Here is a 14,754-nt window from a genome sequence, read left to right as displayed (position 1 = left end):
CTTTGCACTCTATGAGATTAGATTACCTCCCAAGAAAATAAAGTAACCATAAGTTGAGCGACGGGTCTCTATGCATCTTTCCCAGTAAGCATCGGAGTAGCCAAGAAGGGAAGTGTGAGAAGGCCGGGTATAATGTAAGCCAAATGCTAAGGTTCCCTTAATGTAGCGGAGAATCCGTTTAACCTCCTGATAGTGAGCAATGGGAGGTGTATGTAAAAATTGGCTGACTTGATTGACAGCATAGGATATGTCTAGACGGGTGATGGTCAGGTATTGTAAGGCACCCACAATGGAACGATAATGAGTGCATCTGGAAATAGATCACTTGTGGAAACAAAAGAAACATTTGTACCAAAATGTTTTCATCTTACCAAAATTCTTGTAGGATTGAGTTAAACATTTGTGCTAAGAGGTCTACGGAGAAGAGAAAACATTTTGGTAAGATGAGCAACAAGTCTAGGAAAGTAAACCACAAGAAACGGTCAAGGTTTTTGCTGCTGATGCTGTGGAACCAAGGGGTTATACCGGTACCCTAGCTAAGTGTAACCGGTGTCCTTACCATCGCGTGGGGAGGTGCACTCAATGTGATAAGTGCAAGAAGTTCGGTCATCGAGCTCCAACTTGTAGGGCCAATGTCACTGAAGATAAGCGTGCTGATAGGGTCAAACAAGGATGTTATGAATGTGGAGACCCCAAACACTTCAGGAAACGGCTCGGTTTGAAGGTTTAAACAGTATTTGAATATTATTAGAAGTATTCAGTAAATGAAAAAGAAAAGAAAGAAAGAAAGTATAGTAAATGTTAAATGGTGGTTTAAATTTCTAGAATTGGTTACAAAAAACCGGTTCGGTTTGGTTAAAAAAAGTCAAAACCGGTCTATAATCGGTATCGGTTTGGGTTGTGTTGACCAGGTTTCGGTTCGGGCTTTGACCAGGTTTTGGTGGAGAAAATTAAAAAGCGGTTATGAACCTAGGGTTCCAATACCTAATCGGTTTCGGTTTGATTTTTGGTTAACCGGTTCTTTGCAATTATTTATTATCATGGATGGTTAGTGGTTTAAGTGTTAATAGTAATACTAATGGGCTAAACAGGCCCACAATTAAATTAATTAATAATGGCATTTTTTTATTAATTTAATTTAATTTCAATATCAATATATATGTAGTAAGTATACTATATACCTTGTGAATAATAAATATACTTGGCCATTTCCATTTCATTTATACCGTTAAAAATGTTTCAGTAAGCTTACGAGTACCAAACTAACTCACCATTCACTAGTGTATGGTACGATTCCTTCCGGCGTCCGGATGATGATGATGTACGCCCCAACCAATCTCTCTTTCATACTGTTCAATTTAGGAGTATCGATGATGCGGTTCTATTTACGCAGCTGCTGACCGCTGTCGCCAAGATGAAAGGATTTGCTGAATGTATCGAGCTCTATAAGAAAATGTCTTTGGCCGGTGTCGCCCCCAATCTATATTCCATGAACGTCGTCATCTCCTGCTGTTGCCATCTGCTGAAACCCAATGAGTCCTTCGCAGTGTTAGCCTAGAACATCGGGTGTGGTATCCTACCCGACATTTGCTCTTTCAATTCTAAACAAACAACAAAGAACACCACTCGTGCATGCCTAGGTTGAAGCTGTTCCATGATGACTGCTCACGCTTTTATTAAATTCAAAGGCCCTTTTTCATCTGCCCAATGGTTTGGATCTCCTTTTGCTTTCCTTCATCATCGATCAAAAGTTAGGAACATGGATGATTCATTGAACCGGTTCGATGAAATGATTCAGAGACGCCCTCTTCCGTCCGTTGTTAAGTTTACGCAGTTGATGAATGTTGTTACCAAAATGAAACGTTTCTTTGAATCTCTTCGGCTTTTCAAACAAATGTGTGCCGTTGGTGTTCACGTCGATCAACACTTGATGAATATTGCAATCAAGTGTTGTTGTCGGTTGCATCGCGCAGATGAAGGTTTTGCGGTATTAGGCTCGAACCTCAAACGAGGTATTAATATTACACATGATGCATGCACGTTTAGCGCACACTTAAATGGACTCAATCTCAGAAGATAGGATTGTTGAGGCGGAGATATTGTTTAATAAGCTAACAAAACACAAACTCTGTGAACTTTATGTTGTTATGAATAAGAAAACAACGATTAAGAGGCTTTGTATGTTTGCAAATAATGTGCAAACATTTGATGTATTGGTTAATGCATTTTGCATGGAGGGGACAGCCGAAGAAGCGGAAGCTCTTGTAGGCTGAACATGATTTGGCATGTTTGAGGTTTGAGAAAAATGTGTTGTGAAATGGTTATTGAAGGATTGTTGCTGTGAATGAAGATGAAGTCGTGAACTTGGATAGGTTATTATAGGCTGAACATGATTTGGACTAGGCAATGACATTGATCTGCATTCTCGTGCGAAGTGTCTTAGTCTGTCACACTTATGACATGTCATTTTCACCTTGTCGTAACCCACTTTTGTCCTATTATTGATTCTAGGAAATTTCCTTCATGTCCTATTGTAAAATTTGTTTTTTCTGACCGTCAGTAATGCCAATGAATTAAGAATATCCATTTCCTTCAAATCAACTGGATCTATGTGTTGCAAGTCTTCATTAATAAATAAAAGATTGTCGGACATATAAGGAGGGTTCTCTTGAGCAAGAAATGCTTGATTCTCAACTACTGATCCAATACCAGTTGTTATGTCAACGTGACAGTGATGTGCTAAAAGTAGTTATTAATTTATTAACTAAATAAACGTTAATCTAGACAATAAGTAACAATTCTAGACTTTTAACTTAACTAAAACTACTAACCGGGAAGTGAACCGGTCGACTCTAGGACAGCTAAGTAAGTCCGGATATCGAACCCACGAGACTCTTTTAATTACGTAAACTAGCTAAATTAGACTCAACTACATACACGACTATTTATTTATATTATTAAGGGGGTTTTACTAAAAACTAATATTAAATTAATCACTAAGACTTAAAGACGACTTAAACCTAGACTTAATTCAAATGACGGTAAATAAACCACCTAGGCTAGAAAAACCTAAGTTTCAGTTATCAGTTAATCGGAAAATGCTTTGTTATGGAACTGAGATAATAAAATAGTCACTTAAGAGAAAACCCGAACAGGACCCCTGACCCTTCTCAAGAAGACACCTATGGATTTCTATTAAGTTCTTAAAAACACTAGCTTTAATATTAAACTTCCTTAAGGTTATCTAATTAATTATGAACGATTACCTTTATACGAAATCCTACCTTACAGCGCGGAAATCAAAGGCAGCTTAATAAATTTATTCGACATTAATAGACAAAGTTGAAAAATCAAACCTAGACGGACTCCTTACGATGAACTAAATCTAGCAATCTTAATCAACCAAGACCTATCAAATAACCGATCACCTTACGGCTTTTTAGGTTAGCAGCACACTTTTATTTATTTGATTAATAATATTGTTTCTATAATCTTATTATAAATCAATCACAAACTAGTCAAGAACACACAGTAAATGACCTAACAGAATCCTATTATATGACAGGCAATCACCAAAGACTCTGTGAAATAATAAAATTCATCAAATAAAACCAAACACACATATGCATCAAATAGATAATATTAAGCTCTTTACTAATTCATAAAACCATAACGAAAAGCAAATACCAAATAAAATCAAACGTCAATCAAAAGTTCATCATAAGCCTAGGCAGTCTAAGGGTTTAGCCAACAACCATACTTAAAAACAAAAGAAAATAAATAGGTTCAAATAATGAGTTCATAAAGAAAACAATAAATTCAAACCGAATATTAATGATGTTTGGATGAGTAGGTATTGAACGCAAACGTTCTCTACTCGAACCAACGGCTTTCCTCTTCCCCTTGAACTTGCGTCTCCAATCTGCCGTTCAATTCCTTAAAACCCTTGCTGCTTTTCAATATATATTGTCTTATGTCAGTATGTTTTTCTTTTGAAACCCATGACAGCGGCCCACTTCTCTAGATAGCATATGGTCCAACAATTTTAGATAAGTCAATTGTCGTTCACTTTTCCTTTTCATCCTTTTCTAATAATGGACCCATCAATATTTCTAGCTCAACAATCTTGTACGTGAATTATCTGTTGCAAACCAATAACAATACTAAATTAGTAATCATTAGAACCCATTCATAAAAACTTACGTACATTATTGTTACAATTATAATACTTATGGTATATATTATTAATAATTCAAATAAACTTCAACATGATCTTATAATTTCATATATAAACTAATTAGGAGTGATTAAATAAAAACTAACACTAAAGCTATTAAAAGTGGGGGAAATATTATCATAAAAAATATGTATAATTTGACCACATCAGATAGTCATAACTTTTGAGTCTCTTAGACATAAAAGTGTTGATTCTATGGAAATATCATCGGCTGATTTTCCAATGGTGATCAAATTCTTCTTTTGGCTTATCTCTCTTTCAAATGTAAGTAACATATCATGAAAAGTAGTCAGACTTAGATCTTGAAAATTTCTTAGCATGATAGCATGAATATCCCAATTTTCTGGAAGTGATCTCAGAAATCGGTTGTTAAGAGCAGAGTTTGTATAGATAACATTAACCATTGTTAGTTCACTGATTAGAGTTGTGAATCGCTCATACTGTTGAGTTAAAATCTCTCCTCTTAAATGGCAAAATGCTTCATACTTCTGCCTGAGAATTTCACGAGTATTCTCAAGGACTTGTGGGGTACCACCATATTGTTCTTTCAGAGCATCCAACAATCCTTGGCAGACTTGTGATGAATTAACTCGTCGTAAATTTCATTTGGAATTGTCATGGCTAGTATAGCATGAGCTTTGGCATCAAATTCAAATTTCTGCAGATCCTGATCAGAATAATCTTTGGGATCCTTCTTGATCATCTTGTTCCCATCCAATGGATCAATAGTTTGGGGGAGTGAGACCCATGAGCTACAAATCTCCAACAACCAGTGTTTTGCTGCATAGATGGTGGAGCATCCTTTGAGCCCATATGTTATATTGACCTCGAACCAACATGGGTGGTTTGGAGGTTGAACCAGTGTCATGAGGATCTTGTACAAACGACACGATTCTCAATTCAACCGATTATTCGATTCGATGGTGTGTAGAAATATCGTTCCGAGTATTATAACTTACAACACTTTATTGGATGGGTACAACATGAACTGGTCTACGAAAGAGGCCATGGATTTGTTTGATGAAATTATTAAAAAAGGTTTCAAGCCGAGTCTAGTCACGTACCACATAATGATAGATACATTGCTTTTGGCTGGACTTTGCGAGGACATTCTTCGAATTGAAGAGCCTGTGAATTCGTTTCATTTGTACGGTCGTGGAAAACTGCGTCCGGATATTGACGTGTACGCTATCCTCATGGCCGGTGTGATAAAATGTGGGAAGTTTGGTGCTGCAAAGTTTCTTTCTCATGAGGTAACTATGAAAGGTTTGCAACTTAATATTCGGATGTATACGGTGATGATCAATGGTTTATGTAAGCAAGGTTTGCTGACCGAAGTGAAAGAGTTGTTTCTCGAGAAATAATGTTACTTACTGTGTTCTTCTCCGAGAGTTTATGAAGAAGCAACGGTATGATGACGTGGAGACTCTTTTGCAGGAAATGAATGGAAAAGGTTACTCTCTTGATGCTTCTACTCTGAAGTTACTAGTGTATCAAATAAAAGAAGGTTTTACTAAATATAAGTATGCTTTACTTGTTACCTGAGCTTTTTCCAAAAAAATCGGTTTAGATAATGTTTAATGACTTAATCATCTGTGTGTTTTTATGGATGCTGAGTGTTTGTGTTCCGTGTTCTTATTAATTATGGATAATGTTTGTTTTTGTTACCTATTTTTTCGTTGTTGATTGACGTGTATATCATACGCTGCATAGTATTTAGGTAATAATTTTGGGAAGGGTTGTGCATTCGGTCCGCGCCTACAGATTCGTAGGCCCGTTAAGGTGAAATGAATGGAACTGAGAACTTACCCGTAATTCAACTTTTAATTCAGCTAGGTTGAATCTGTTAGTCAAAGTCAAAGTTTTGACTTTAACTTTGGCCTGCAATTTCAAGTACTGCATCATATTTTCAAAAATTCCCAAATTACCCTTCATGCCACAAAACCATTTTTGTGGTCATATCAGTGAGCTCTTCAAAACTATAGGTTCCGGCAATCCGATCCAAATAGTCAATGAGTTTTAATTAGCAAATGACAATCCAATGTATGCATCTGAATCCAACTGGTAATTTTAACTAATGAGTTTCCCATCTTTTTGTTATCAAAAATTATTGTGATCCGGTTACATGAAACTGCGTTGACTGCTCATAACCCGTTTTGCCCCAAACCAGTTTGACCCGACCCCTTTTGACTTTTTACATCTTTCAACCCGACCTGCGCGTTTTGCCAGGCTTACATATGGAAAATACCCTTGTTTTAAAGAATTTCACCTTTAGACAGTACGCGTGAATATGAACAATACAACTTTCATTCAGGAATAAATCCGCATGGTAATAATGGTGCATTTCCACTATACTACGAGTTTACAATGTTTTAAGTTTTTATGAAAGGCTTGTTTGAAATCGACTCGAATATAAACAGATTGAGCCGAGCTGACCTGGTTTGTTAACGAGTCGAATATATTTGATTCGCTTAGGTTAAATTCAAATTTTAATGTCTATAAATTAATCAAAATTCCATTTTAAATAAGTCTACTATTACTGAACCCACTAGAGATCACCATAATATTAACTTCTAGTTCATTATTAAATATTAATTTTAAGTTAAATGAGTTGGCTGGCTAGCTTGAGCTAAAATTTTAGCACGTCAAGAATAAACGAGCTGACCCGACTCGTTTTAAACTTCAAAAGGAGTCTGAGAAAAATGTGTGTTTTGTTATCTCAGCAGCAGTAGGATTCCACTGGAGAACCCAAGCCTCTTATCACTAGGCCACAAGCAAGGAGTAACAATTTATTATATGCATTACGATATTATTTTTATGCATTTATGCATAAAAATAATGTATATTATTTAATTTTTTTTATCATAAATATACATTAAATAGAAGTTATATAAATAAAAGGCTCTTTTAAGCTTCATTTTCTCTTTGAAGCATTGACTAAAAAGTCTAACTCTTGACCCTAAAATAGTCAAAATTGACCAAAAAGTCACAACTATCCATATTACTCACAAGTTGTCGGGTATCACTAATGACCATATTAGCCTTTTATGGCTTCAAACTCCATCAGTATTATGCAGTTTCTGAACGTCTTTTCGTATCAATAAGACCCCACCGAAGTCATCGTTGACCCTCAAAAGATCAACCAAGGCCAAAAAGTCAAAAGACATAAATAAATCATAAAAATATGGTGACCTGCGTGCAGAATGTAGAACACTAGTAGGTTAATATGCTATGGCAGCGGTCCTAACATGATCAACTAATCTGCTGGTTGCTTGTTAATAAACGATTAATTTTAGAAAAGAAAGATTATGATCAAAGTATGAGACACACATTGTCGATATTAAACACGAACTAGCATATAAGATCGATAAAACCTTTACCATCATGTCTAAAGAAGCAAAATAGAATAAAAATAAAAACATAAAAAACTTATTAAATGGAAAACATCATTTTGCAGTATAATCTTAATCTATCATCCCACAAATAACCTAAAACACCAATCACGATATTTGCTTCTCTTCCAGAAATGCAACAAGCGGATCCGCAGAAAAAACCAGGACCGCCCATTAATTCTTTTGGCACAAGCTTACCTAACAACTTAAGCATGTTTCTACCTAATGAACCAGCTGCAATTTCATCAATTAACAATGATACAGTGGTAGCGTCAAGAGAGTAACCTCTATCATCCATTTCTTGTAAAAGCATCTCCACATCCTTATAATGCTTGTTCTTTAGATATCCTTGGAGAATAATACGATAAGTAACGTTATCTGGTGGGCACCCATGCTCTTCCATTCTAAGAAACAAGTCTTTTGCATCCTGCAATAGACCTTCCTGACAAAAACCATTAATCATCACAGTATATGTCCTAACTTTAGGTTGCAAACCTTTATCACTTAGGCCATGGAATAGAACCCTTTCAATATCAACTTTCCTACATTTTCCCGCACCATCGATGAGGATATTGTACACATTAATATCATAATTGAGCTTGCTATCACCCATCAATTGGAACAAAGAGAGCGCCACTTCTACCTGATTGTTGTTGCAAAGACCCTTTAAAACTATTCGATAAGTACATTGGTCTGGAATTTGGCCTTGTGCCTGCATCTCATCGAAGAGTTTGCGTGCATCTACGCAACACCCAACCTGAAACAATCCTTGTAGCATGGTGTTGTAAGTGGCCACATCAGGTTTTACACCTATATTAGTCATTTCATGAAATATCTGCATAGCCTTTTCTATATTCAAATTTTTGTAGTACCCGTTCAGTAAAATATTGTAAGTAATAACATTAGGGGAGAGACCTTTAAGTGCCATTGAATCAAAAAGCGCAATTGCTTTAATCATTTCACCTCGCAGACAGTAACCATCAATAAGTGAATTGTATGTCACTAGATCTGGAAGCTTACCTCTCTCAATCATGATGTTTATAACTGCCTCGGCTTCTTCTACTTTGCCTTCCTTGCTAAAGGCATCAACTAATGCAGTAAAGGTTTGCACATCTGGAGTAATCTTTTCATCATCCATTTCTTTTAGTAACTTTAAGACGTCATCCCAACAACCTAACTTACAAAGACCACATATTAAAGAGGTGTATGTGATGACGTTTGGTAAAATTCTTTTTTCAAATATCAATTTCTTTAAAGAGCTTGAAAGCATCATCTATCATTTTATCTTTCAAAAGACTATCAATGATGGTGCTGTATGTAAAAATATCAGGCTTACAATTTGTTTGCTCCATTAGCATGAGCAAAGCAAGTGCTGTAACGTTGTTACCAAACTTGCAAAGCCCTTTAATCATTACGTTGTATGTAACCACACTAGGTTCACAAAGCTTTTGTTTAATGAGCTTCTTGAAAAACATTTCCACTTCAAGAATCTTATCTTCATTGACGAGTCCATCTAATAGTGCATTGAATATGACCACATTTGGAGCAATAGCTCGCCTAAAGCAACACCTAGGACAGCAAAACCGTCTTTAGTTCGATACAACTGACAGCAACACTTGATTGCAATGCTGATGGTGTATTGATTAACAGGGACACCGATTGCACGCATTTGGTTAAATAGATGAAGTGCAGGAGCAAAATGTTTCATTTTAGTAACAGGATGCAACAACTGAGTGAAGTCAACAACAGATGGCAGAGGGCGTCTGTGTGTCATTCTATGGAACAGATATAAAGCATGATTCAAGTTCATAACTTTATCGAGCTTAGACCAATGGTGGTCACTATCCGAGTGAATGGAAGCTTTAATAATGTGAGGCCCTATCAGGAAAGATGAAAAAGGATCAAGAAAGGAGTTATTATTATTATTAGTACCTCTGAAAGCATGAAGAACAGAATTGAAGCGATTCATCATCATCATCTAGCAGACAAACAATGGAGCTAATGCAGTCTATGCAGTGAATGCTTCAACCTACCAAATATCAACTGTGAAATGCAGAAAGAATGTATTTCTATCAAAATCAAAGTGGAATCTGGCCTTTTGTCTTATTCTGCATTTTAAGTAACAAAAAATGACTTTTTTCTTTTTTGAATTTGGTAAATGTATTTATATCATTGTGTTTATTTCTATAACTATCACTAGCACTAAAACTAATAAAAAAGGACATATTTTTTTTCCAACACAGTGAATTCTCTAGGTCGCCACTGTCCTCAAGCACACACCGGAATCATAAATTTTAAAGCATCAAAATCTGTTGATAAATCAGTCCGGTTCTTCGGGTCTTTCGGGCTTGATTATTGTAAGTATAGGTAAAAAATACGGATCATAAAAAAATCGGTCCGGTTTTAATTATAGGTAAAATAATTATATGTTCTAACTGATTTATCTTTCAAACCATAGCATTAAAAAAATACGTATCATTTATAATATTAAAATAATACATATAATCGTTTCGGTTCGGTTTTAACTGGTATGGAAACCTTGTTAACCATAACCGGCCCGCTATTGTCGAGTGATAATTATAGAAATAAACACAATTCTGTTTAAATATCTTACTTTAAAATAGCGGTGTGCAAAGTTGATTCGGTTCGGTCTTGGGGTCTTAACCATAACATAACTGAAGTTCGGTTTTGGATAAGTTCAGTTGATTGTCCAATATATTATTTATGTTCGTTTTCTTTTGTTATGGTTAAAATTGGTTTGGTTATGATGTTCTAAGTTATGTTACTGACAATTGCAACATAAATTTAATGCTCAAAGCTTCAAATAAACATATAATAAAGGATAAACATAGATGTATATATTTTTGGAAAAACATAATTATACAACGTTCTGCTAGGTAATTAACCAGAATTAATAAGTCAGTTAATCATATTTACTTAATCATAACCATCAGTTAATTATCCAATGTGTTTAGCGTTAGAATGTGTATGGGGAATCGAACTTCACGGGTTTAGTATTCGAATGTGTATGGAATCTGATATATTTGTAGCCAAATCTTTACTTGATATGCATGTTAAGTTCAAGTTTCCAGTCAAAGCATCCAATGCGTGTTATATTGATCCGAAAAATATTGTTACATGGAACGCCATGCTGGCTAACTATGCTCAAAACGGCTTCGAGTCGTTAGCTTTACACACGGTAACGATGATGAAAACGCATGATCAAGTCCCGAATGCTGTAACGTTAACAAGCATACTTCCTGTCTGTGTACGAATTGGGAGTATTTCACATGGAAAACAGGTCGATTCGAGGTGGTTTTGACTCTCAGTTATTCATATCCAATGCACTTATAGACGTATGCAAAATGTGGTAATTTGAATCTTGCACAAAAAGTTTTTAACGTCTCGTGTAAAGATCGGGTTTTGTATAACATGCTTATATCAGCTTATTCTCATACAAACACGTCCTTTGAGTTGTTACGTCTATTTCGTGAATTGTTGTTCAAAGGACTAGAACCGTCTAATATCTTTAAGCTAAAACCGTATAATATACTTGTATATAGTGTTGATTAGATATAATATGAGAGAATGAGTGTTAGCGGTGGCATAACCGTCTTATATATTACACTTAAAACTAATAGTTACAAGTGCTGATTCGGTTCTAACAGTTCCTACTTAAAATTGGTTTTGTATTAAACGACACTGTAAAAACTATACCCAATAAATCCCAACAAAACTGCTTAAATTAGTACCCATTTCACATTATAAATGAGTATGACAAGTCAAAAAATAATATGTTTGGAGACCAAATACTATGATGGGTGACAAATAACAGCCTTACAATTGGATTCACCATCTATAATCCACAAACCTAAACTTTCAAGCTTATTTTGTACCAGACCCGAACCCGTATCAGACGACCAAAACACAGCCTTTGTGTCATTCTTTAACAAGAGCCCAGTATCATTACCCGCGTCAATTTCAACACTAAACCCTAAACCCTTGTCAAGTCTTTGAAAGCTAACACCTTTCCGCTCCAACAAATTTCCCGCCATAAAACCAAAACCGCCCCCGTCAGCACTCTTTGCAATCTCGTTTACAAACCGATCATTCCAGATCCCAGATCCCGAACTCCTGGCAAACAAGAGTCCAAGTCTCTTCCCGACGTAAAAGTCAACGGTGGAACTGAGTTTGACCGAGTCAACAAAAAAGTCAGCTTTGACCGGAACCATGTTGTGGTCCAACACCCACGTATCATACTTCATTTCCAACGCTGTTTTAACCACCAATGCCTTAACAATATTCTCCTTCCTTAAGCTACTCGATTTGTATTCCTTCAACATGTCAAAAAACGCATCCACGTTAACCACCGGATGCCCACGTCTTGCGAGATCAAGCAAGAAACCAGAAACCGGACCCACAAAAATAAAGTTCCAAACACCAAGCCTCTCAAAATGACACAACAAGTTTCGGGTCAACACCTTTGACTTTTGATCAACACTCACAACCACTAGCCCATTCCTTTTTTGGACCGATTTCAAAACGGGCCCGAGCTCATCGACACTAGTCACAATCCTATCAGGAACAACTTCTCTAAAACAAAAGTCATACCATTTAATATTCCTCAACGGCTCCAATTTGAAAAGGTCGTTCTCACGAGAACTCTCCTGGATCAGATTTGAATCGGGCCCTGCGGTTTTCCCATAGTTTACGCCCGTGTCTCTATGAGACACGCTGAGTGCTGACTCGTTTAAGAAATTCGTGTAAATGTTAAAATAGCCACGCTCGTGAATAAACTTAATAAACCAAGGCGTCCATATCCTATCACCCATCTTTTTATACCAGCCCGTCGTCACCTATGCATCAGTTTATTAAAACAAATATTAATAAAATGGCAAACTTCATAAATAAACGAGTGTGTATGCAAACTAGGTTACAATTTACCATGCCATCAAGAATCGGTTTCATTCCCTTTGTTTTATGCGTGTCGTACCATAAACGAAACTTCTTCCACGGTTTTGGGAACAGAAGCTGACCCCAGGTGCCAACCAGCTGATACAAGAAAACCTTCGTGTCTTTGTTTATGTTTATTTTGTTCCCGTGTTTACCTGTCATAATAAGCTGATTAAACTGATAAGCTACAGCAATAAAGAGTTCATACGTTTTCTTCAAGTTCTAAATCAAACATATATATTTAAGTTTATTAATTTTAACTTATTTGGCTTGGAAAAATCTCACTCAAATTGGCTCGGTTTGAAACCGAGCCGAGCCTGAGCCAAGGGTGGCTCGCTCGTTAGCTTACCTTGCTCGTTAGTTGGCTCGGTTGAACTTAATTTGGGCTTGTTTATGTATTACGTTTAACTTGTTTTGCATATGTTTTTTGAACTATTGAACGGTAACTTAAATTATTAAACTTCATTACTGTTTACTAAAAATCCTTTTTAAAACCGAGCTGAGCTCAAGATCAAATTTTTAGCAAAATTGCTGTATTAGTTTAGTTCATATGTTTTCTTCAAGTTCTAAATCAAGCATATACATTTAAGTTTATTAGTTCTAACCTTTTTCAAGCTCGGTAAAAGATCACTCGAATTGGCTCAGTTTGAAATCGAGTCAAGCCTGAGCCAATGGTAGCTTGCTCGTTAGCCCGGCTTGCTCGTTAGCTGGCTCGGTTGAACTTATTTTGCGTATGTTTTTTGAACTATTGAACGGTAACCTAAACTATTGTACTTGAGCTCAAGATCAAATTTTGAGCAAAACTGCTTTATTAGTTCTTATGTTTTCTTCAAGTTCTGGATCAAACGTATACATATAAGTTTATTAGTCTAAACTTTTTTTCAGGCCCAAAAAAATCTCACTCGAATTGGATCAGTTTGAAACCGAGCCTGAGCCAACGGTGGCTTGCTCAGTTTGGCTCTCATTAGCTGGCTCAGTTGAACTTAATTTGGGCTTGTTTATATATTACATTGAACTTATTTTGCACATGTTTTTTGAACTACTGAACGATAACTTAAATTGCTGAACTCGAAAGGTGTTTATTAAAAATAAATACAGTAAATAAATAAAACAGAGTTGAGCTCAAGATCAAATTTTCAGCCCGGTGTCAAATCCGAGCCTGAGCTCGCCCTAAACTCAGCCAAATACATAACACGGAAAGAACCCCGTACCTGGTACAAACCTCGGCCGCTGCAACGATGCACCATACACCGACGGACTATAATTCGACGCATTATAATAATAATACCCAATCAACCCCTTAATATACCTATAAAACAACGGCGACACTTCGATATCATCTTCCACCACAAACACAAACTCATCATCCGACCCGGGCCACCACGCTTCCAACCACTGCGCCTGCAGACCAACGTTCGACGTCCGGTAATGCACAACCTTCTCCCCAAACCTCCACTCAAACCCATCAAGAAAATCGAGTATTTCGCGCGTCTCATTCAGTTTCCTATCCAAATACTCATTATCTTGCTCCTTTTGGTCCAAACCCTTGAAGTGATCAATGAATATGTGAATGTTGACCTTGTCGGTGTCGTAACGAGCTGCGGAAAGCGACCGGAGGCAGCGGGAGAGCGACGGGAGGCGGTCGAAAGTTAGGAGTTTGATTGTGAGGGAGAATTTGGGATTAGGGTTTTGGGAGTGAGTAACTGGGAGAGATGATGAGAGAGAGTGGTGGAGAGAGAGAATGAAGAGAGCAGAGAGAGAGAGGAGGAGGATGATGAACAAGGGGTAAAATCGTCTTTTTGGTGACATTGATATTATTATTATTATCAGATTTGAAGGTTCATCAAGAAACAGAGATTTTGCTGAAAGTCAGAATCTTTGATGAAAACAAGATTAAAAAAATGGTGGGAAAGTGATAATAAGATGATATAATCAACACCCAGATGAAAGAAAACTTGAATAAGGGATTCAAGAAAACTTATTAATTATTATTATCAGATTTGAAGGTTCATGAAGAAAGCATAATAATATCAAGTATAAACCCTAATTTTCTAATTGGGTAATAATAATAATAATAATAATAATAATAATAATAATAATAAAACCTGGAATCTGGAATCTTGGATCTACTGTGGTCTGCAAGTAGTAATGGATTTTAACTATGAAAGTTTA

The 14,754-nt window shown here is 36.3% G+C and overlaps 3 protein-coding genes and 1 pseudogene across 3 annotated transcripts; 2 read left to right on the top strand and 2 right to left on the bottom strand.

Moving 5' to 3' along the window:
- The first annotated feature begins 5,157 nt into the window (after nt 1-5,157).
- On the top strand, nt 5,158-5,601 carry LOC143552922 (pentatricopeptide repeat-containing protein At2g18520, mitochondrial-like). Its single transcript, XM_077043028.1, has one exon. It carries the CDS (start codon nt 5,158-5,160, stop codon nt 5,599-5,601), a length of 444 nt encoding a protein of 147 aa, XP_076899143.1.
- Nucleotides 5,602-7,669: 2,068 nt separating this feature from the next.
- On the bottom strand, nt 7,670-9,604 carry LOC143552921 (uncharacterized; annotated as a pseudogene).
- A 990-nt stretch (nt 9,605-10,594) lies between these two features.
- LOC143552920 (pentatricopeptide repeat-containing protein CRR2, chloroplastic-like) lies at nt 10,595-11,202 on the top strand. The gene is made up of 2 exons (XM_077043026.1): nt 10,595-10,930; nt 10,984-11,202. Exons 1-2 carry the CDS (start codon nt 10,595-10,597, stop codon nt 11,200-11,202), a joined length of 555 nt encoding a protein of 184 aa, XP_076899141.1.
- A 210-nt stretch (nt 11,203-11,412) lies between these two features.
- LOC143552919 (uncharacterized) lies at nt 11,413-14,391 on the bottom strand. Its single transcript, XM_077043025.1, has 3 exons — nt 13,794-14,391; nt 12,574-12,737; nt 11,413-12,485 (listed from the first exon to the last, which is right to left on the bottom strand). Exons 1-3 carry the CDS (start codon nt 14,389-14,391, stop codon nt 11,442-11,444), a joined length of 1,806 nt encoding a protein of 601 aa, XP_076899140.1. The 3' UTR covers nt 11,413-11,441.
- Nucleotides 14,392-14,754: the final 363 nt, after the last annotated feature.

This window comes from Bidens hawaiensis, unplaced genomic scaffold (genome assembly GCF_021521415.1).
Source record: "Bidens hawaiensis isolate Kalapana, Puna unplaced genomic scaffold, B.hawaiensis_p1.1 tig00017050_1, whole genome shotgun sequence".
Taxonomy (NCBI): domain Eukaryota; kingdom Viridiplantae; phylum Streptophyta; class Magnoliopsida; order Asterales; family Asteraceae; genus Bidens; species Bidens hawaiensis.
This window is presented reverse-complemented; position numbering and strand designations above follow the sequence as displayed.